The sequence below is a fragment of the Eulemur rufifrons genome, chromosome 27 (genome assembly GCF_041146395.1).
Source record: "Eulemur rufifrons isolate Redbay chromosome 27, OSU_ERuf_1, whole genome shotgun sequence".
Classification (NCBI taxonomy): domain Eukaryota; kingdom Metazoa; phylum Chordata; class Mammalia; order Primates; family Lemuridae; genus Eulemur; species Eulemur rufifrons.
In genome coordinates, this window is record NC_091009.1 from 13,026,335 (window position 1) to 13,050,677 (window position 24,343).

Here is a 24,343-nt window from a genome sequence, read left to right on the forward strand (position 1 = left end):
TCCATCATCATGTCCTGAGGATTCCCTCTCCTAATTATTTTTTTAGTCCATTCCCTTCTCTCCTCCATTCCAACTACAATCATCTTTTGCCTGAGCTACTGAAATAGTCTACAGCAATTACCCCTAACCTTCTCTAGCAAAATGATGCTCTCCTAAAAGAGTGATCTTTCAGAATCCCAAATCAGCCATATCAGTTTCCATTTATAACTCCTCAAAGTAATTTCATTGCATTTAGAATAAAGTACAAACTCATTCATCTGGTTTCCTAGGTTTTGGATAATCTGACCCATATTATGTCTCCAGCTTCATCACACATTACTCAGCCCTCAGTCTGGATGGAACGTAGCCAGCTGGCCTTGATTGATTGACTAATTGATTTACCCCAGTGTCTCCAATATATTACATGCCCTCCTCTTCACATTCTGTGTCCTTATCCTGGGAGCTTCTCTCCACCTTCTCCTGTAAAGGCTGCCCCTCACTTCTTCACCCGCTTCAACTCTCAACTGACATGTACCCACCCCAGAGAAGTCACCTCTGATTTGTCTTTCTGTTAAAATCTCATACAGATTCTTCGACCATTTCATGATGGCACTAACCAGTGTGTAATTATGTACTTGTGAGATTATTTTATAAATTCCCATCTTTCCCATATAGCTATAAACATAAACAACCAATAAAGTTTGTCGAATGAATGAATGAATGAATAGGACAACCTCTCCATTAATGTTTTGGCCAACCATCCAAAAAAAAACTTCAGTGTGCCAGCTACCTTAATATTGTACTAATATTAGTACAATATTAATACTAATTAATACTAATAGTACAGTAGTATTATTTAAGACTATACTGATTATTATACTAAGTACTATACCTGCTTATCTTTTATTATTGTCTTTTTACTAGTATTCCCTCTGACAGGAATGCTCTTCCTACTCATTTCCATGTGGCTGGTTCCTCCCAGTCCATAAGATCTCACTGTTAAATATCACCACTTTAGAGAAGTCCTGCCTGATAATACAATCTAAAGTAGCCAACTGCCAGGACCATCATTCTATTTTAATTTTCTACACAGCACTTCTCACACCCTGTATTTTTTGTTTATGTGTTTGCTTGCTTTCCATCTGTTCACACTAGAACAGCTCATGAAAGCAAGTGTTTTGCCATTGTCACTGCTTTCTCACCACTACCTAAAACATGACGGACCCCTGCCAGGAGCTCAGTAAATACTTGTTGCTTGAAGGAATAAATACTGATCTTTAAACCTTCAAAACAGGGTCAACATCAACAGTGGTGTAGCAGACCTAGATTTCCCAGGGATCTGTTTGGAGCGAACCCCACCACTGTGAGGTGAAACCCTGCTCCAACTCACTCTGTCCACAATTTCTCCCAAACCAAAAGTAGTGCTTGGGGCACAATCTAGGGTTGTTTCTATCATCTACATCATCCATGGCAACTTCATTTTCAAAAGTGAATATACAAAAATGGATGCGGGTTTAGTAATAGTATAGTTTCATTTCTTTCTGGAATGATTCTCCTTTCAAAGTTAAAGAGTCACAAAAGTTATATATAAAAATCTTCCTATAGTGATTTAAGATTATCCAAGACTATTCTATATAGACTCCAGAGGTTTCTCCCAACTCCACACCCCCACTATACATATAGTTTACTATGTCAAACATTACCTTGGACATGGAGTGTTATCTCCGTTTCATCACTGCCTGCTATGTTAGTAGCAACACATGTATAGATGCCGGCATCTGAGGGCATGGCTTGGAGGATGCTTAAAGTTCCATCTGGATTGCTAACATGCTGCACTCCATCAACCAGCATGGTGCTTCCATCTTTAAACCAGGTGATCACAGGAAGAGGTGTCCCTTGAACATTGCATGGAATATCCACTCTTTGACTGACTTGGACTTTCATATGTTTAGGGCCACGCTGAATCTTTGGAGGAACTACAAATAAAAATTGAGTATTAATAATAATCCAATTTTTCAAAATTCCTTCCTTTCCTCCAAATGAGAGCTCTTTACCAAGAGGCAGCATGGAAAAGTGGAACAATCTCAAGATTTGAACCTGGGTTTGGACCATTTCCTAGCTGTGTGATCCAGGGCAAGCCAGGGAACTTCCTGAGGCCTGTTTCTTGATAATCCAGGCAAAATAACCTACAATACCAGTACATCGCAAGGATTACAGGAAAAAATAAATATAAAATTCTTAGTTCCAAACTTGAGGAATAGCAAGCATTTAAAAATGTCAAGTTTCCTTTCATTTATAAATAATTTAAGGGTTTTAGACTCTCTTAAAAGGTAATCCAGACTTCTATAACATAGAAAAACAAAAAGCATTTCTATGTACTCAGTTTTTATTCTTTGTGGAAGGATTAGTCAGACAGTAAGAAGTTTCTCATAAAAGCCTTTGCTAATTTCAGAGAAGAAAATCTCTATCACAGAGCCTTTATCCATCTCCTGTAGAAATTTATAAGAGGTAATTTATCAAAACACTGGCACGAGATTCTTGGTTTCCACATACATGCACTGTGTACTGTAGAATTGAGTTGAACCATAGGGATATAATTAGAATTTATGTACCATACATCCCTAAAAAGTCTCATTTCCCTATCTTTTTTCTTTAACTTAATATTTATGAACATTCTCTAAAGGTCGTCACTCACAATCTATAATGACTATTAATAGTAATATTATCATCATTTTATGAATAAGAAAACTAGAACTAAGAAAGGTTAGGTAATATGTTTAATGCCTTAGAGCTAGTAAATGACAGAACTCTCATCTGATTTCAAACCCCATGGTCAACAGGACACAATTCTAGTGATTGATCTGAGAATAAAATCAGATTAATACTGTCTGGGAATTTTTCTTATGATATTTGAATATCTATCAACTAAACAATGCCTGGGTTAGAGTATGCACTCAGTGTGTTGAATGAATAAATCACTGGACAGACTGTGGTAAATTGGAGAAATAAAGCAGACTAACTAGAGAGGTATAAATTAGTCAAAGGATCTTAGGAAGCAGATTTTTTTCAATTGCTGAGCTCTTTAAATATTGAAAATGACCATTTAAATACTATTACATTCTGGCCGGGCGCGGTGGTTCACGCCTGTAATCCTAGCACTCTGGGAGGCCGAGGTGGGTGGATCGTTTGAGATCAGGAGTTCGAGACCAACCTGAGCAAGAGGCAAGACCCCATCTCTACTAAAAATAGAAAGAAATTATATGGACAGCTAAAAATATATATAGAAAAAATTAGCCGGGCATGATGGTGCATGCCTGTAGTCCCAGCCTCTCGGGAGGCTGAGACAGGAGGATCCCTTGAGCTCAGGAATTTGAGGTTGCTGTGAGCTAGGCTGACGCCACGGCACTCACTCTAGCCTGGGCAACAGAGTGAGATTCTGTCTCAAAAAATAAAATAAATAAATAAATAAATACTATTACATTCTTCTTTGAGATTTCATATTAGCTTCTACAAAATGCCACCAGTTTAAACACACAATTTTTTCTACTGTATATCAATAACAATAGTCACAAGCGACTATGAACTAGAAAAACTGAGATTCAAAATTTAATGCAGTTCGTTTGAAAAAGGAAAAAAAGGAAGGATGTTTATAGACAGCAGATAAACTTTTCAGAGTAAATAAAAAAAATCACAAGTCTCATATTTTTAAAAAATTTGTTCTATAATCCTTCTACATATAATTTGCAGGTTAACTGTCAAAGAAACTGGGATTATGAATTTCCCTGTGACCCGTCATAGGGTTATCATGTGCTTTTATTTCAAAACTCACCATGGACATTTAATTTGACAGACTGAGTCACATTCCCAGCAATATTGGTGGCAACACAAAGATACATCCCACTGTCTGAAATCCGGGTCTCAGTGATCTTCATTGAACCAGAAGAGAGGAACATGTGTCTGCAAAAAAGAAACCACATAGAATACCAAAGAATGTGAGGATTTAAACATCCCCTACGTAACTGCACTTCAGTGTGAAATTACTACACTGAAAGCAGTTTTTGCAAACATTCTACCATCTGCAATGCATATACATATACCTTAAAAGTCACAAATTTTCATATTTACCTTGTGTATTCAGTATAATGCTCTTGCAAACACAAAATTAGTCTACTTTTATCTTTCAATCCAACCTAATGGTCCAAAATCATTAAATAATTGTATATCTCTTTACTAAGTTGCAGCTATACAAAGAAAATATATATGTTAGTAAACTTTGAATTTATTTTGGACATTTTTTTCCTACAATATTTCAAAAAATATTCAGTGTGTTAAAATAAAGGCAAAAGAAGGTACCTATGTTCTCAAACATATTTTGAATATATTCCTCCTATCAGATAATAATGTAGTTAGATGAACTAGACATACATATAAAGATATAATTACATTAAATTATGTTAAAATAGTTTTTTTGGGGGGGTGGAAGCTAGATAGACCTACCTCATCAAAGCTCTTATAAAGCCAACTCAAACAAAGTATGCTATTGGCTCAGAAACATACAAATGGATAAACAGTTAAGGACAGAGACCTCCAAAAAGACTTAAGTGCATATGAGAACTCCACATGTGATGTGCAATATCACAGGTGATATTACAAAAAGTTAGGGAAGAAGACTTACACAACCATTGACTGTTCAAAATGACATTGGGCAACTGGCTTTCCAAACGGGAAAAATAAGTGAAATTAGAGCACTACTTAATGTCATATACAAAATAAAAATTCATATAGATCAGAGCCCAAAATATGAAAAACAAAACTTAAAATATTGGAATAAAACATTGGCGGTTATGTTTATAATCTATTTCATGTTAAGAAGACACAAAAAATACAAATCTGAAAAAAAAATAGATTAATCCATAGTGCTGCTTAAGAATTTGAAACTTCTGTACAACCAAAGACATCATACATAAACTTAAAATTCCAGCAATAGACTTAGAGAAGATATTTTCAATGCATACAACAGACCAAAGATTGTTATCAGGAACAAAGACCAAAGATCTACATTCAATAAGAAAAAGACAAGTCACCAGGACACTGTGCAGCAGATTTGCAGCTAATTCGCCAGTATCACAAGTGGCTAACAAACAGGTTAAAATGTTTCCAGCTCACTTGAAGTCAGTCACATGAAAATTAAAACAATTCCAAGGTACTATTTAATACCCACTGACTGGCAAAATTTTTTAAGTCAGTCCATACCATGCATTGATTAAAACATGGCAACAGGTACACCTATACTCTGTTGGTGGACGGGTAAATCAATGCTCCCCTTTGAAGAGCAATTTAGCAATGTCTGCAAAGCTGGAAATACGAATTTGTTGTGACCATAAATTGTAGTTCTAGGTTTAGGTCCTAAAGAAACTGAGAAACTCATGTATGTGTATACAAAATGACGTATAAAAAGATAGTCACTGAAAAGACTTGCTTGTAAAAAAGAAGGAAGGAAGGAAGAGAAAGGGAGAAAGAATAAACAAACTAGAATATCCACAAATAGGGAATGGAAAAATAAAATGTAGAATATGCATGTAGTAGTTAAAAATGAATAAACTGAATCTATATGTATAATAGTAGACAAATGTTGACTTAACAAAGCAAGTAGTAAAATAATAATAATATACTATATGTTACAATGGCAAATTGAAAATAGAAACACAAAACAAAATTAAAAACACAGAAAACCATTTTCTATACTGTTAAAGAATGCATGTATAGGATGTATACCAAGTTTGTGGCAGCGTTTGCTCCAAAAGAAATTATGATTGGGGAAAGAACAAATAGAAATTTAATTTTATCTGTAATATTGGTAGTATTTTTACTAAAATATTCAAAACAATTTTTTAAAAATAATAAAATTATGTAACTGTTTACATAATTTTAAATTATATAACTATATAATTTTTAATTATGTAATTTAAAATAATTTAATTGTTCATTATTTTCCTCACCAGCAGTAGGGAAACACTAGCACAAATTTATACCTTCATAATTATATATCAATAAGTCTAACAGACAGTTAATTACAATCTAGGGACTGTGATTCTTATTCTACCAATAACTTTTGGCATGGTATTGACATAAAATAGTAACTGAGAACCGGGGATGTTAAATGTACATTATCTTATATAATCCTCTCAAGTAAGTATCATCCCCATTTTACAAATAGGAACTATGAGGTTCAGAGAGATCCCCTGGAAAATTGCCAAAAGTTTGAGGCAAGCTTAAATGGCAAAGATAAATTTAAACTCACTGCTGGATGTCAACAAAGGATGTATTCTTAAAGCTCTGGCATTCTTCTTGCCATGTCACTTAGCCCATTCAATACAACATATTGTCTCAATGGGCCTTTATTTGTATAAGGGTTTAATTAACAAGACTTACAAAACCATCCAATGAAAGTCAAATCCTAGACATTAGAGTGTCTATTGTGTTTTATTGCTCCTATGGGATTAATGGAATTCTGTGTGTGCTGTACACATTGAGCGAACGAGAATCCACATACAAGTCTGCACTACTTAAATCACTACCTTATAAAATGTACCAGTGGGAAATTGTGGCAAAGCTGAATGTTAGCATTTCTGACATTAAAGATGTCAGAAGCATGATTTAGAAGTTATATATAGTTTCTGTAGGTTCAGATGCACATGTGAATTACCTCAAATTGAAAAGTTATTTTTTGAGACATTTGAAAACCTGATCAGGCACAGCCATCTGTCTCAAGAAGTTGGGTATGTTTTTGTGCGTTGTGATTCCTCCCAGATCTCCTACCTTGGAGAGAACGGAGAGATGAGCTGGGTTTCTTTGGCCCAGGTAATTATGGGTGGGGGTAAGCTCTTCACTTCACATGGAAGTGTCACCTCTTCCCCAGCCAGGACGGAGATCTCGACAGGCTTATCCTGGGACAGTCCTCGTTGGTCTCCAAACACTCTGGGCCTTACTAAAATAAACACATGTTGGGAGGGAAATAGTGCATTGAATACAAAACAGAGTTTAATTTACATTAAAATGTGGACGACTAATGTCTTCAAGTAATTTATAAAAATATGCTGTTTATTCCAAAGTTTCAGGGCTTATCTAAAACTATCCATTAATACTTTTATTGTGAGAGCTAAAAGTGAAATGACAAAAAGTTTCCTTTCTCAACAATTCCTTTCAGAACACAATCAAGAGCTCAGTTGAAATTTCCTTTTAGAGTCTACCATCTATAAAAGTAACCCCTCAAGGCAGAGCACTACCCAAGACATAGCTGAGGTTTGGCTTTGCTAAGATTTTTTTTTTAACTAAATGGTATTACTGAAGAGGGTTGGGTGTAATAAGCATACTTCTTAGGAAAACACCTTAAAATTTTTCCGAAGAACTATACAATTGCATTCCTTAAAATCAGAATCTGAGTAGAGGTGATTTTGGTTGGCAATAAAAAATGCATTTTTGTAAAAAATACAAACTTGGGGGTGCGATTCACTTTAGGGGTACAACCATCTGGTAACAGTATTTGGGAAAGAACTGTGAATTTTGGCACAGATAGACAACGTCAAAAAAAACCATTCCTCCACCAGCTCTCACCATACACCGTCAGCTGCACTTTCCTTTTGGCGTAGCCAGCCGCGTTGGTGGCAGTGCAGACATACTCCCCACTCTCTTCACCTCCCGGTGACACCACATACAGACTTCCATCAGCCCCTGCGGAAAACTTAGCACTGCTCATCGAAATCAGCTCTCCTTTCTGCAAAACACAACAAAAAGCAAAAAGTATTTTTAAGATCGCAAAAGAATGACTTAATGTCTGGAAGAGAAAAGAGAAAGAAAACATCTCCAAGGGGGAAAAAGGCTAAATTTTAAAAATGATAACTTGAAGATATGTATTTTAAGAAAAATTTAGACAACTAAAAATGCTAAAAGTGATATTTCTCTATGTCCCCTTTATCCCAGACCTGTTTAAAAAGGTAAAGAATAGCAGTAACAGGAACGGATGGTGCAGTGAGTGCTTACGCGACACCAGGCTCTGTTCTGGGCACTGCACTTCATATGAATAAACTATTTTAACGCTCACAACGATTTTATGAGTAGGAACTACTGCACCCCACTTTTTACAGCTCAGAGATTAAAGCACGGGGAGAGGCGGGTAGAGGAACTTGCTCGAAATCCCACAGCCAGCTAGTGGTAGAGCTGGGATCGGAACCCCTCCATCAGGCTCTGGAGCTTAAATTCTTAACCTCTGCACTTGGCAACACAAAGGCCAGTCTGGAAATTTTCACTTTTGCATTTTCCTTAAAATACATTAAACTTCTACTCAGCGCCAGATACGATGCAGTTCGAAGATCAGCTTCACTATTGTGATTTTTGTGTCCAGAATTAAAAAATGTTGACTTTTTTATTTATTTACTGATGCGAATGCCAACTTCTCCATATTTCAGAGATTTTTAAATGAATAAAACTAGATGGTATGGCAAAACACTAACAATGCTAATTATACAAGTGCTACATTTAATTATTATGTCATCACTTTATGTTACTTTATCTGCCAGATTCAAATTAATTTACAGAAAACATGCCATCTCCGTGGCTGTTCACAGATGGAAAGGACTTCCTCAGGAAACGGTTTTTCCTCACTGCAAAAATAGAAGTAAAAAAACAAAACAAACAAACAAAACAATTCAAGTAAAAGCTGGACAACTACATAACAGGGCTATAGAGGGGAATAAATGAGTTTGTATATGTGTCTTACAATTTTTTTTTTTTTTTTTTTTTGAGACAGAGTCTCAGTCTGTTGCCTGGGCTAGAGTGCTGTGGCGTCAGCCTAGCTCACAGCAACCTCAAACTCCTGGGCTCAAGCGATCCTCCTGCCTCAGCCTCCTCAGTAGCTGGGACTACAGGCACACGCCACCATGCCTGGCTAATTTTTCTATATATATATTTTTTAGCTGTCCATATAATTTATTTCTATTCTTAGTAGAAACGGGATCTCGCTCTTGCTCAGACTGGTCTCGAACTCCTGAGCTCAAAGGATCCACCCGCCTCGGCCTCCCAGAGTGCTAGGATTACAGGCGTGAGCCACGGCGCGGGGCCTGTGTCTTACAATTTTTAGTCATACATGGAATTTGTGACTGTACCATAGAACTTTATGAAAAGGAAAATCCGCACAGTCATATCACCTGGAAGGGTCCTTAAAAGGTCTTTAGTGCAATACCTACCTGATGTTTGAATAGCATCAGCAACACAACAACGAACCCTTCTACAGCACAGCCTGTGTGCCAGGAACTTTTCTAAGCACTTCACATGTCCTAGCGGATTGTTTTTGACCCCTGGCCACAAGGCAAGGCCCCTCAGCCCTCAATTTCAGCGCGGCTCTGGTGGACAGCTCCACGTGCTCTCTCAGAGTCATGCTTCATGCACTTAAGTCTCCTCTTTTCAGCCTCGGGGCCTTATCCAAAGCCCCAGAAGGCCACTCACCTGTGCACAGGTAGCCAGAAAGTGCAGGGGTGTAAACTTCTCTGGGGGCCATGTGTCCTGTATAAATGTCCCATTTCCTGTCCATCAGAGGGATCCTTCTGAGGTACATCTATATGGTTTCTTGTAGGCTTCCTAGCACATTAGAGATTTTCAGCCCAGTCACAGAGGAAACCGCCTCAGTGAATCCCTTTATGAACTCCCCTCCTTCCATACCTCACTCCCCTGCTCTCCTGCTCAAGACTTTGGGGATAATTTCCAAGCGAACTTCACACTCTGCTCTTCAAGAAATATGACTAGATACATCACTTACCTTGGACCAGACAATAGAGGGCTTGGGAATTCCACTTGCTTTGCAGGGTAAAGTTACTGGAATGCCTTCAATCGTACTGAGTATCTGCTGCCCATGCTGAATGGTTGGCAGAACTGGAAAGGGAAGCAGGATTCAGAGTCTGAGCACACATTCTTCCATTTAGCATCATATATTTAAAGTTGAACATTTTCAGTATATATTTAATGTTTGTAAAGATTAACAATAATTTAACATTTTCCGATAGAAAGGCAGGGAGTATGTAAGGGAATATGCCAAATAAAGAAAATACGATAGTTATGATCTGGAAAATTTAATAAAAGCTTAAAATCAAGCAGTAAGTGATGTCTAATAAGCTGACCTTCCTAATAAAAATAGGAGAGGACTGAAGAAAATTTATTTTTTCCTGGAAACCCAAGATAGAATTATACCCTAAGAATAACATGTTTACACATAGCTTTGATCATTGTCCATTCCGCATTAAGCTACAGTGAGCTGACTTAAGCCCACCTCAGAGAAATGGGCTATTTAATCACTACCTATTAAACATCTGTCTGTAAACACAAATCACTTAGCAAGCTACTAAATTTAACTTAAATAAAAAGATTTGTTTTCTGAAAAAGAATTCAACAGTAAAACTTGAGAGACCTTTGGAGTTTACATTTAAAAGACTAAAATGTAGGATTCTAAGTCAATGTTTTTCAGTAAGAGGAATAACATACTTTTGACTTCAGAAAGCAACTAAAGAATTAACATTATATGAGTAGAAATCAGAGGAAAAGGATTAATGTTAGATCACTCAATTCTGTGTATATCACAATTAATCAAATAATGATTTTTGTAAAGAATCTTCCATACATGAAACTTCCTAACACAGTGCAAGGAAGGCAATAAAAGCCCAATATATACCAGGCATTTCCTATCCATCTTCTGGAAAGATGAGACTGGAATTGCTCCCAGGAGTTCAATCACTCATCATGTCTTTTGCTTAAAATCAATTTTTTTCCAGAATTATCATAACTACCCTGGAGTAGAAGTGTGCTAGAACAAGAGATATCAGAAATCTCAGTGCAAAAAAATTCCCTGAGAGGCTTACATTAGATATGCTGCATACTCATATTTTCCTACGGCTGCGCTTATTCTTTAGATAATTTCTTCTTAAAGAATTGGCAGCAAATCCCCCTCCCTAAATAAGAATTCCAGGCTACTCTCGAAAGCAAGAAATTTGATTTTCAGAATCATCATGGAATACTCAACTTTCAACTATGCTGTCAATTTATGGCCACATGGAATAAGTCATCTCCTTAAATGCCTATTAAGTTTGACAGCAATATAGAAAAGTGGCAAATTTAGGCAACAGTTTTGAAATCTGAGGAGATTTGGATATGGAAGATAAATTTCTTTCCAGATTGTCAATCTGCGTAAACCAATATGACAATTGAACTGCTTTGTCATTCTAGTTGGCACTTATACTTGTATTCATTCATTCATTCTTTAAGAATTTGTCGAGAGCCTTCAGCGAATATTCTCAGAAGTGGAGAGGCAGATGATGAACGAGCAGCACTGCTAATTAACACGAATATGGAGGCATAAAGAAGCTACGACGCAGCATCACATCCATCTGCCACGTGGCTCCCAGGTTTAGCTGGTGCCAAATGGCTGGGCTGACTTTTTTTTAAATTAGCTGCTCATTTTGGACAATGATGGATCAATAAATGCTATGCAGTGACCTCTTAATTTTTAATTATTAAAACTTCTTGCATCATGATAAACCATATCCTTGTTTTGTCTGTCTTTTCAACCCTCAGATCTGGCAGATATCACAACTAGTCCTTTCACTCTTTCACCCAAGTGAAAATTTGACCTCAGAATCCTTCTCAACACAATATTCCAAGCAGTCACTAGCAGCCAAAAGGATATGACATGAAGGTATTCCTATACTAGATTCTCAAACCATTCCAAAAGCACTGTCTGGGAAATTTATGGTCTGGTCTTCTTGAAAAATACTTACACAACCATATCTTAAATCTGGAAGTATGCATTTATTCTTTTAGGCTATACCTAATTTAGTGTTGTTTCAGTATTTCTTCAAAATAATGCTTCTCTAAGAATACCTAAGGTGATGTTGGTGAAGACTTAGTATAAAACTGAGAGAGGCTTTTTAAAATAAGAAGCAGACATAAAAAAGAAGGCAGTCTGCGTTCATTGCAATTGTCAACATACCAAACAAAATTTGAAAACTACTGGGTTCTCCAATTTGTGTTCTAAATAAAGAATGAATCAACTACTAAAAATAAGTGTTTTGTGCTACTTTCTTCTCTAAAATATTCATCCCTGTACACAAAACTATTTTTAATACCACATTTTTTAAAAAGCAATGTTGCAAAGTGTTTAAAGGAAATACACACAAAAGTTATGATAATTTCTTAAACTATGAAGCTGTCACTTATTTATTGAGATGTAAAAAGTTGGTAACTGTTAGTCATCAATGGAAAAAGATAGCTTCTGGATTTTCTTCTTTGTGACCTTTAAGTTATTTAACATGAAAGAAGATTGTTTGGAGCACATGAGATGACCTTTCGAAAAGCTTAGGTCATTTCTAGCTCACACACAAAGGGGTCATTAGTAAGGACATGCCTGTTGCACAATCCAAAAAGAAAAGGCAATTTGGATGGTATAATAAGTTCAGCTTGCCTGAAATCAAAATGCATTTTTAAACATAATTCTTTGAGAACTGAGTTCACTTTTATCAATTAAGAAACCACTTACAAAAGCCCTTGGCCAGACTCAGCTGGCGACTCCCAAGAATGTCTTTTTGTGTACACAGGAAAGGGAAATCTGGAAACAACATTAACAATGTAGATATTGTTCAGGAAATAAAAATTAAAAGGAGGGGAGATATTTATTTGTAATTAGAGGAACAGAGTTATTTGATTAAAATATATGAACACAACTTTGAACACGGTTTGGAAACAATTACATTGGGTGTGTCTCTTACCATGCACGACAACAGAGGTAGTTTTGTTATTGGTTCCAGCAACATTACTGGCCACACAAGTATATTCGCCACCATCCTGAAGCTGAACTCTTTCAATATGGAGGCTCCCATCGCTGCGCACAGTGATGTAAGGATTTTGGACCAACTTAAAGGAAAAAAAAAATGGTCATTTTTAATTTAAAGAGGCAAGGATTTGCCTGAGCCAAAACCGGATCTGCTTTTTTTCCAACTGAGTTATTAAGTGTCTTACAAAATAACAAAATATTTTAATGCCCTTAAGTGGAAAATGATGAGCATTAACTGTGACCAAGAGTCTATCAATCGTATTTAACCCTGATACAACTCTAAAAATTATACTTACTAATATTTATCAGACAGGTTTATACATGCTACACAAAGGAAAGAAATAGACACCACTTGTTTAATGTTTTTGTGAATTGTGTCATCACTCAGGACTCAAATTTCACTAATAATTTTTACTTTTGGCTGAAACAGTTCTTTTCCAAGAAGACTGTATTACCACGAGCAAGCCATTTTATATTTTTATTTTGGCACATAGGACTTATTCGAGCCAAGGGAGAATGACTTAATCTCAATACCCACCCTTGTCAGGTGACAGGTGCAAATAACATATGATATAGGAATTGTGTCAGAGAAGGCTGGTAATATTTTCAGTTGAGAATGATTACCTCTAAGTCTGTATCATTTATGCATATTGCATATAGGATACTTTAGTGCTCAAATAGTATCATCCTATAAGGGCACTTATTTCATAAGTGAGGTATACTAATTTTTCTCAGGTTTTTATGAAAATGTGAACGATTTTACAACTTCTTACATGAAGTCAATTCATTTCTAATCAGCACATCAAGAAGAGAGTGAATCTCAATACTCTGGAAAATTAAAGGAAAAATGTTCTAAAGTAGATTACAAGTTTATAGAAAACACTTCATAGAACTGAAAAAACTTTTTACATCCTTTCATAATCAAAAGTCATACACTGAAAAACAATGATAATGACATAGATATACTTTTAAAATAGTTTCGCAATAAAAGATATAATGTTTGAAGTTAATAAGAATAAAGATTAATATATAAAATGGATGAATTTTATGAGAATATTAGCATTTCATAAAGTACCACAGAGTATAAAAATATTTAAATGATATGAAAATAGCTTAATACTCAGCTTGAGTTTTTACATATTCTGAAAGGAATTTATTAGTGACCTGAATCTCGTGTGAAATTATGAAAATTATAACACTGATTATTTCTCCATCTTATTAATCCCAAAATAATACAAATGACATAAACATGTTAATAATCAAGAAACGCTTTGGTACATTTACAAAATATATTCCTGTTTATTTATTAAATTGATATTTCAGTGGTTGGAATACATTATTTCGTACTCAAAAAACTTAGGAATGTGAATGCTTGCATTTCAAGTGTTCTTACCATAGCTGAATTCTTAATCCACCGACGTTCTGGAATGGGATTTCCAGCCAATAGAGTACAAGGCAAAGTAAGTGGCTGTCCTTCAATAACATTGGCCACCGAAGGGCTGATTCCAATAAGTGGAGCAACTAAATCAGAGAGAGCACAGGCATTTTCATCTCTCTTCCACCCAAAAGGAAGGCAAACTATTTTACAGGCCAAAAGGACTCCTACTTATGCTACAAAAATTTGAATTTTCAGAAATAAAATTTTTAAATGAAAATGGGTATGAATCTGAATGTAAAGATAAAAGATCCTTGTAAGTCGTAGGAATGGCAAAAAGGATAGGTAAAACAGTAGCACAGAAGTAAGGAAAGTAAAAGAAAGAATGTGTATGGTGTGGAAGGCCAGAAATGTCAAGCCAAGAATTTGCAATGTATTCAGTAGACAAATGGACAGTGGCTGAAAGCATTTATAAATGGAAAAGTGGAATTATCAGAACCAACTTTGGGGGAAATATTAATCTGAAAACTGTAAATAGACTGGAAGGAGTGGGATCAATAAGGAAGCTGTTGGAATAGCGCAAGCAAATAAAACGAGGTAGATTCTCTTAGATGGAATGGTAAAGAAGCATTGGAAATATGCCCTTTTCTAGAAATTAATGAATAAGTTTAACATAAATGAAAGCAAAATACCTGGAAGATTTTACTCAGAAAATTTAAGCATATATAGATGAATGAAGGGAAACACATAAAAAAATTTGAAAAAATGTATTAATGAGAAACATATACTGTCAGATTTAAAAATCACATTAAATGCTGTAATAATTTAAGCAGTGGGCCAAGTACGGTGGCTCATGCCTGTAATCCTAGCACTCTGAGAGGCTGAGATGGGAGGATCCCTTGAAGTCAGGAGTTCGAGATCAGCCTGAGCAAGACTGAGATATCTACATATCTACTAAAGATAGAAAAAATTAGTGAGGTGCGGTGGTGCATGTCTGTATTTCCCAGCTACTTGGGAGAACTGAGGCAGGAGGATCATTTGAGCCTAGAAATTTGAGGTTGCAGTGAGTTATGATGATGCCACTGCACTCTAGCCTGGTGACAGAGTGGGACTCTGTCTAAAATAGAACTAAATTAAATTAAAATAAAATCACTTAAACAATATAATACTACTGCAGAAATAGAATTCCAAGGACTAGACATAGGAATCTAAACTTAGCTCATGATCAAATGGGTATTTTGATCAGTGGCAGGAGAATAATCAATAAAAGATATTCAATCAAATGTCTCACCACTTGGTAATAAACAATATTATATTTTTACTGCATATCATACATATGAATAATTCCATTTTGACTAAAATAAGTGTATAAAAGGAAGCAGAAAAGAACTCCACCACTCAAATATATGTGTGTCTGTGTGGGTATTCATATTTAGAGTTAAATCAGTTCATTTAAATTGATCTTCATTTTTTCAAATGGAAGACAAAGAGGTTAGAGCAGATGATCTCTCTAAGGTTATTTTCAGATCTAACATTCTAAGAAATATGAAATGTAGGGGAGGGAAAACTAGTCTAGTAATCAGGTATATCTTTGTTTTCTTAAGTGGCACAGGCGAGAGAGGATGTAGTAAAAGAAATCTAATGATTTTAAAGAGGGTGGTATGTAGACACTTAATTGATCTTACCGAGTCCTGTCACTGTTATCGTCATCTCTGACTGGATCTTTCCAAACTGGTTTTCTGCTTCACAAATATAAGTTCCTTTATCACTTGCCCATAAGTCTAAAAAGAAGAACTCATTGATTCATTCAATATCATCTATAGAGCATTAACTATGTGCCAAACAGTACTGAGATCTGTGCACGGAAATTATGACATTGCCTTCTGGTAGTTCCCATTCTGGGGGAGGAGACACACACAGAAACCAGCAATCATAACACATTGTAAAGAAGCTAAAACAGGAATTTTAAACAACGAGCTGTGGAAGCACAGAGACAAGAGTGATTCATCGCATACAGCAGAATTAGAGAAGGATCCACACCGGAGGTAGTATCTGAGCTATACCTCAGAATAGAGGACTGGGGAGAATAGAGAAAGCATAGTTCAAAAAGTTACAAAGGTAAAAGCATGACTTGAACAATCATGGTCTGTTCAAAGGATGGACACCAATGGACACTGCACCACCGCCCTGAAGGCATTCTGGAAGTCTGCAGGAGAGATTTTCTTAGCTGGCCCAATGATTGCGGGCATTTAGTGGGCAAACACTGGGATTATCCCAAGTCCAGCAGGATTTTTGAAGTTCCCAACTAGAAATTTATGGATTTGATAACTTTGTTTATAATTACATGAGACTATAACCTAATTCTGTATACGTAGAAGAACTTCGGCAATAATTATCCACCATTTTAGAAAATTACTTCACCAGCTTGGAGTTTTTGAGTCATCGATCCTATGCTCCTGTATCAGTCTGCTGATTGGAGCTATCGAATTCATGTGATGCTACATAAACATGTGGGCATATTGAGCAGATAATGCCAGGGTATTTATGTACTGAAATACATATAGTTTTAATTTAAATTACTATCCCTTACTTTCCTTTGTACTACATTTTAGAATTAAAATATTTTTATTATTTTAGATCGAATACATAGAATCTTTTTCAAGATAATAAAAGGGTATTACAAAACATTTGTAATTAAAGAGGGTTCCGGGGCAATCAGGATGGGGACCACTGAGTTACAAGTTGTGTCAGTACCGTCAGGAGACTGAAGTTGAGGAGGTGAGCTGGTGCCTCCTACAGAGTGTAATTTTGTCTTATGAGCAATAGGGAAGGCAAGAGAATATTTTAAGTAGGGGAATGATCGTAATGTTATAAATATCTTAACCAAAAAAGCAGTTAATCTATTCATAAGTTTTGAACAGAGAAAAATGCAGCTTTCAATTATGAATACCTCTATACTATCTCAGATAAAGAACAATGGCAAAATTTCTACTCCTCTGTTAACCATATGCATCTAACTGCCTAACTGCATCTGGTAAATTCAGGTGGTGTCTACTCTAGTAATAAACATTTATTTAAAAAGGGAAATTCAGGAAATCACCCAGATTATAAGTCATACATTAGTTCTAACCAAGTTATTTTCCATATTACCAATTCTTAGACTAATTTGTGTAGAAATACAACATCTACTAAGAACTAAGTTTCTTTTTTTTTATTTCAGAATATTACTTGTGTACAAATGTTTGGTTACATATATTGCCTTTGCCCCACCCAAGTCAGAGCTAGAACTAAGTTCCTAATCCAATTTCCTTCCAGACAATTTAATTTATACAATTGGGCAACTGTTCCTCAATATATTAGCCTCTTTTATCCTTTCTTTTCTTTCAGCTCCTCTAAACAATATGTTCTCAGGTATCTTTTTCCCCCGCTCTGGGCTATGTCTCATCCCCACCATCACTCTACCTGTGTAATTATTTGAACCTTCCAATTTTTCCTTTCTTTCATCTCTCCTCCTCCCTTGCAGAGGCATCGTTCTGAAACAGAACTTTCCATGTATCTGCCTATGAAACTTGGAGGGAGACTCTAGTTTTTACATCATCGTCAAGTGCATTTCTTCACCTGGACATTTCAGGTCCTGCAAAATCTAACCCAATCTGAGCTGTACTTCCCAGTAGCTACTTTTGTGGCCATCCACTCAGATGATAGATTGCAAAATACTTGAGGGACGGACCCTGTATTTGACCTCTGTCTTCACTCCAGAGCCTAGAACAGAGCTAAATACTGAAAAATTTGTTTTTAGACAGCTTAATTTATATCTGAAAGTTTAAGTGGCCAATGTACATTTAATATTGTAAATAAACTTGGAAATCACTAATTGGAGGCTTTCTGCAAAATATTCCAAAGATACAATTAGTTTTAAAAAACACTTAATGGGCCGGGCGCGGTGGCTCACGCCTGTAATCCTAGCACTCTGGGAGGCCGAGGTGGGCGGATCGTTTGAGCTCAGGAGTTCGAGACCAGCCTGAGCAAGAGCAAGACCCCATCTCTACTAAAAATAGAAAGAAATTATACGGACAGCTAAAAATATGTATAGAAAAAATTAGCCGGGCATGGTGGTGCATGCCTGTAGTCCCAGCTACTTGGGAGGCTGAGACAGGAGGATCCCTTGAGCTCAGGAGTTTGAGGTTGCTGTGAGCTAGGCTGACGCCACGGCACTCACTCTAGCCTGGGCAACAAAGTGAGACTCTGTCTAAAAAAAAAAAAAAAAAAAACACTTAATGATCTGAATGTGTTTCCTCCTCTGGTACCACCATGTAAATATTCTTAACGTTATTTGAAAAAATCCAAAGTGTTTTCAAGTATCAGAATGCTGAATAGCTTATAGTTCAAATTTTTGGATGATGAAGTGTCTGATTTTTGGGGGGGAAAGGGGATCTTTTGCTTCAGACAGTTATAGATTTTAATCAAAGAGTTACCATACCACCTTTATGCATGTCATTATGTACTGTTAGCCAAAAATAAATACCTGAAGTTTACCTTTCTATACAACAACTATTATAAGAGTCAGTGAAATGTGACCACAGGTCACATTATTTGCAATAAGAAGCAGTAAGGTATGAAGAAGTCATATTGCTTCACAAGCCCTTATAACAAATTAATGAGATACATATGAATAAAATATAACTCATTTATGCCAATTCCTAAGAATAAAAAGTTAGTACTATCTCAAAGTGAAATGCAACAAACACAAAACGTGTTGGCAAGATTAATCCATGATTTTAAATAGCAATACCTAAGTATAAAACATGAAAGTATAATATAAATGTACACATTTGTATAAAATGTATTTCCTTTAACCTACTTAAAATAAAGAGGGCTCCTGTTCTTAGTTGGCTGATGGAACTAACTGAGAAAGGTCTTGAGAAAATTGGCATGTTGTCTAATCTTCGCCATTTGATCTTTGGTTCTGGATATCCCTGAACATAACAAGGTAATGTCACATTTGAGCCAATTTCCATAGAAATGTCAGCAGGTTCCTGTATGAAAACTGGAGGTGCTGGAAGACATTAAAAACCACAAGATGTCATTGGCATAGTATGCAGGCATATTCAATATAAACTGAATTATTAAACATTCAACAGATTGAATTTGAATCAAATCATTGTTCATATAATACTGTAAATCTACCCTGTAGGTATTACTGTACTATTTAGAAATAGAAGTTGCTTTTCTTCTGCTTTACAAATGAATAGACACCTTAGAAGTTCAACCATTTCTTCAATATAGATGATTTTTAAAAAGAGCAGGAATTTAAATCAAGAGTATCTTAAATAAAGAAAATCTTTCATTCTAGAAATTTGTTTTCAATTTTAGTTTGTGTTACACTACTCAAACCTTAAGACTACTTTATAAATAATTGACCTTGAAATGAAATAATTTTGACATTTTCCACAACTTACTCACCTTGGCTGGATTTTTAAATGAACTTAATTGATAACAGAGTTTATGCTTCGATAATCATTATATAACAAGCTAACAGTATTTACTCTGAAATTGTGTCCTCGCTCAATATCACATTCTTGCTTCTCATATCTTTCACATTTTTTGAATTAGAGAAATTTAAGTTTGTGAATCAGTAATACAAAAAAGGAACAGAATATAGTACTTGATGAAGGGAGAATAGTGAGTGCTTAACATCTCAGAGTTAAGAAATGATTCAGAAACCATAAAAGTTTTAGATAAGAAAGATGCGGATATCCACATAATTTAGGTAACCACAGAAGCCAGGAGGAAGAGATAGAAATACATCAGAAGCACAGCTTGGAAAACCAGGAATGCAATACAGGGAGGAAGCTGTCAGCAAGCCCAAATAGATGAGACTCTCCATGTGTCCCAGAAACTTGTGAGTAATGATGTTTGAGGCGTCAGCCAAGGAGAAATACATAGGGTACTACTGGGGGCAATGGATGAAACCTGTCCATATAAAACTCTAAAAGAAGGTACCCTAAGTTGGGCTGCTTGATAAAGTCAAGGTTAAATCTTGGTTAGAAATGACGACAACTGCCACTTACAGAGTTAGAAATTATGTTAAGTGCTTTCGATTAACTATCTCATTTAATCTTCACAATATCCCTATGAGATATGTACTATTATTGTTCTGATATTACAGACGAAGAAACTGAAGCACAGATAGTTGATTTGCTAAGTGTCACATGGAGTTGAATGGTGGAGCTAGGATTAAAAACTAGGTCAATCCAACTTTAAAGCCACAATTCTCTGTCATTTTATTAACCTCCCCTTCTCTATGGGTTCTAACAACTACTCATAGTTACACTATTTAGCAGGCTCATATAAATGACTGCAGAGATCACGTCTTTCCTTCTCACGGGAATTCTGGAGCTTAGTTATACAGTTGTCTCCTAAGCAGCATTAGTGCTTTTTTTAGCTGAAGTCAAAGAACTCCCTCTAACTTTGCAGCCTCATCTCTTATTATTTCTCTATGCAAATTTTTCTCTCTGGGTAAGCAGCACCCCTTGTTCTTCTCAAGACAAGGACTGGCTTTTTTCACATCAGTACCTGTATTCTTAACATCCCCTTCAAATGTAATGTCTGCTGTTGATCTCTGTTAAAATACTGATAATCCTTTAATCTGGTTCAAAAGGGCCTTCCTCCATGATGCCATCTTTTACCATCGGAGATGGACATCATTTTTTTCCTCTCTGACGTTTCAGAGAACTTGCTCTCTACCATTCTCATGGCAATTGCCACATTCAGCCACATTATTAGACTATAGATTTGTTTTGTTTCCTAGAGACTTTATATTTGCAACTGTATTTTCATCTTTTACAGCAGCTAACATAGTACTTTGGTCATTATTCATGGCTACTAAATTTTTGTGAATGAAATATTATGAATTATTGAATCAGTATGAAAACACTTCAGTAATAACCCAGTCTGTGTGTGTGTTTGTGTGTGTATATGCATACGTGTATATGACGGTGAGAACCTTGACCCAGTACATTTGAACTTTCACTGTTGAAAGAAATATGGCAATTTCAGAAGCCTTCTTTTTTTTATGGAGCCTAAACAAAATTAAATTAAATATCACAATTGAACAGTATATTTTTAAAAAGAAGTAGTGTCTCTGGGTTTAGAGTCTTAATTCATTTATATGGGAATTTGACTTGTAAAAATAATAAGCAAAGTGAACATTTTTAACAATAGTTTATAAAGTAGCTTATAGTTTGCTTACTTGAAGTCTCTAAGACCTAGTTACTTTTCTCTGGATAAATAAAAGTCATTTATTCTAGAGCAGGTAGCTTTTCTGAAAAATGGAGCTTAAGTTTAAAGAATGTGTTAGGCTCAAAGTACAAGCAGGTGAATGTGGTGATGGACAGAAAATAAATTCCAGAACAGCAAAAAGATATGCAGAAGGCTGGGATCTACCAAGTACTTGGAAGAAAACCCAGTTTACTGACACATCAGAATATTGGCATTAGTGAAAATGAAGACAAATTTGAATTTTCAGAACTAAGAAAGCCAAGAACAAAAAAGGATAAGCAAATCTCAAGTTGTGCCAATAAAACTCAATTAAAGCAGGAGAAATCATCCATTGTGAAGCAGCTTTGGGAACAGCATCCAGGCACAAGACAAGCACAAGGTCAAGGAATATATGTACTTGTATCAGAAAACAAGGCAAATGCGAACAGCAGGCACTAGGTAAGCAGCCAAGACAGCATCAATGACAAGCAAACCTCAAAAATGAAGCAACTCTTAGCTCAGCCAAGAAGCTTTTTAAACACTTCCTACTCCAGAGTGTGGCCAACACAAACTCCAAGTGAATTACACTGGGTGGATGGTAAACAGATTAATGAGACTGGAGGAAGAACACCAGTGTAGTATAGTTAGTGCATGATGCTTGTACAGAAGAGGCTGCTTCATTAGAAAGGTGAACATGCCCACTAAGTGCTTTCAAATGGCAGTTCTACTATTGCTCTGTCTGTAGGCTTGGGAAGCTATTATTTTGGGGTGAAAATTATTTTAGCTCCCCCAGTTTAAATTTCCCCATGAACAAAAAGGAGATAATAACATTTCCTATCTCATTTTGTTAAAAGAGATAATCTTTATTCATCATTTAGCATATAGTAATCACCCAAATATTAGCTATCATTAAAATTAGTAAAATACTGTAGCATTAAGTGATTAAATCTCATTTCAGGAGTTTAATATGTCTATTGTTAATTTCAATTTTGGCTCCCTCGTGTAGCCTGCTAGGATAATGTTTGATCCCCTGTGATCCCCTAAGTATTTGTGGGCAAGCACCTTGAGATCTGTGCAGGGTTAATGCCACAGTACAGCTTTGACATCACTTACATATATATACAAGGCCGTATGCACACGTTATTTTGAAAATATAAAAATCACAAACAGATTGATCATCTTGCACTGAAAGTTATTCCATAAAATTATTCTAGGACCCTGAGGGACAATTAAATATATATATCCAATATGGCAACTCTTGCATTATTTTAGTCAGAGATTTTCCTTCCCAAAATGATTGGACACATTGTTTTGGTTCTACCAAACCACAAAGCATGAAACCACAGTCTAAGACTCAAACCTTGTGTGGTGTGGAATGCTACAAATAAAATTGTTGCCATGTCAACTTTTTGTTTGATGTAACCAATCTTCTTTTCTTCTAAATGACTTCACAATTCACTATCCCTTTTTACAAAGGATAAAAACCATCAGTAACTTTCTCTGTTGACCTGAAATGTCCATAATTTAAAGCCATGATAATGAGCAATAGGAAAAAGGACACTCACTATAAGAAGCTAGAAATCAGAAATGATATTAAATAGTCTTTTCATTATTTTTTGATCTAGTATTGTTAGTGTGAAGTAATAGGCCCACAAAAACAATCTGAAAGCCCAAATAGCTACATGATACGTATAAAAGTGTGTTTTTCTTAAGTCATAAGCTACTTATATTTATGCCCAATAGTTTTACAACTCAAATGAATAATTTTATGCATAACTAAGCTTAGTACTTAACTTGTCTCAAGCCCTTTCTAAAAAAAGTCAAGTTGAGATGGTGACTTTTATATTAAAAACCCAATACATCATCTTAAATACTATGTTGCTATGGTATAGGCATTTCCTTACTATGTTTCAAGACCCAAAGACTCAAAATGACCACTCAATTTGTGAAATTAATATCCATCTACTTGACATATGTTGCATTAAATGGCATTAGGGCAACAGCGATTATAGGTGACATGTTGAGTGTACACGGGTGACGACGATGTCTCAATCATCTTCACAACCAATCTATGAGGTAAGTATGTACCATTTGTATTCTTATTTTATACATGAGGAAAGTAAGGCAGAAAACCCATTCTCTCTCCAGAGTACATTCTCTTAACCACTATCTAAATTCTGGGGAAAGTTTTGATTTGTAGTGTGTTTGCCTTTAAACTTAATAGTGATAACTATAACAATCACTACAGCTGTGATTTGCACAGTTCTTGGCATTTACATCTTCTATCTGCTAGAATAAGTAGCAATAGCTTTACATGAACAGAAAGCTCTAATCAAACTTTGCAAGCTACAACAAGAGGGATTTAATGGTGAATAAGGAAATAGTGAAGGCATAACAGAAACATGAATGGTGCCGAGTTTAACACTAAGTTATATTTTGCAATTGTTAACAATGGTCAAGGTTACAGTAAGCAAATAATTCAAATAATTCAGTTAATGGTTTTATCAGGACAATCACTAGAATAAAAGTTGAGAAAGACATTGTCTTAGAAAGGGTCATGGAAGGTGAAGATCTTGAATATGAATGAAGATGAGACAAAGTTCAGTTCAGTTCAAGGAATGGATCATAAATATGAAACATTAGTTGGGATGTTTTCTAATCTGATACAAGTCACCCCAACACAGACGGCCCTACCATTTATGATGTACCACTGTAGAGAAAGGAGAACTTGGAAAACTCAGAAGCTAAAAAAGATTATCAAGAAGTAGTAAGTGAAGAAGCATGTGTAAGATTCCTAGGTTTTCTACAAACTTTGAGGAGGCTGAGGATGTCATTACCTTTTTGCTGGGAACAATTAC

The 24,343-nt window shown here is 35.7% G+C and overlaps 1 protein-coding gene across 1 annotated transcript in view; it reads right to left on the bottom strand.

The window, feature by feature from the left end:
• HMCN1 (hemicentin 1) overlaps positions 1 to 24,343 on the bottom strand; it is a 414,078-nt gene that overhangs the window by 179,950 nt on the left and 209,785 nt on the right. Inside the window, exons 16-24 of the mRNA XM_069459659.1 lie at positions 19,087 to 19,281; positions 15,911 to 16,006; positions 14,244 to 14,371; positions 12,786 to 12,930; positions 9,791 to 9,903; positions 7,594 to 7,753; positions 6,799 to 6,967; positions 3,809 to 3,936; positions 1,683 to 1,955 (exon numbers count right to left, since the gene is read on the bottom strand). Coding sequence (XP_069315760.1) covers positions 1,683 to 1,955; positions 3,809 to 3,936; positions 6,799 to 6,967; positions 7,594 to 7,753; positions 9,791 to 9,903; positions 12,786 to 12,930; positions 14,244 to 14,371; positions 15,911 to 16,006; positions 19,087 to 19,281 — 1,407 coding nt within the window. The remainder of the gene's footprint in view (positions 1 to 1,682; positions 1,956 to 3,808; positions 3,937 to 6,798; positions 6,968 to 7,593; positions 7,754 to 9,790; positions 9,904 to 12,785; positions 12,931 to 14,243; positions 14,372 to 15,910; positions 16,007 to 19,086; positions 19,282 to 24,343) is intronic.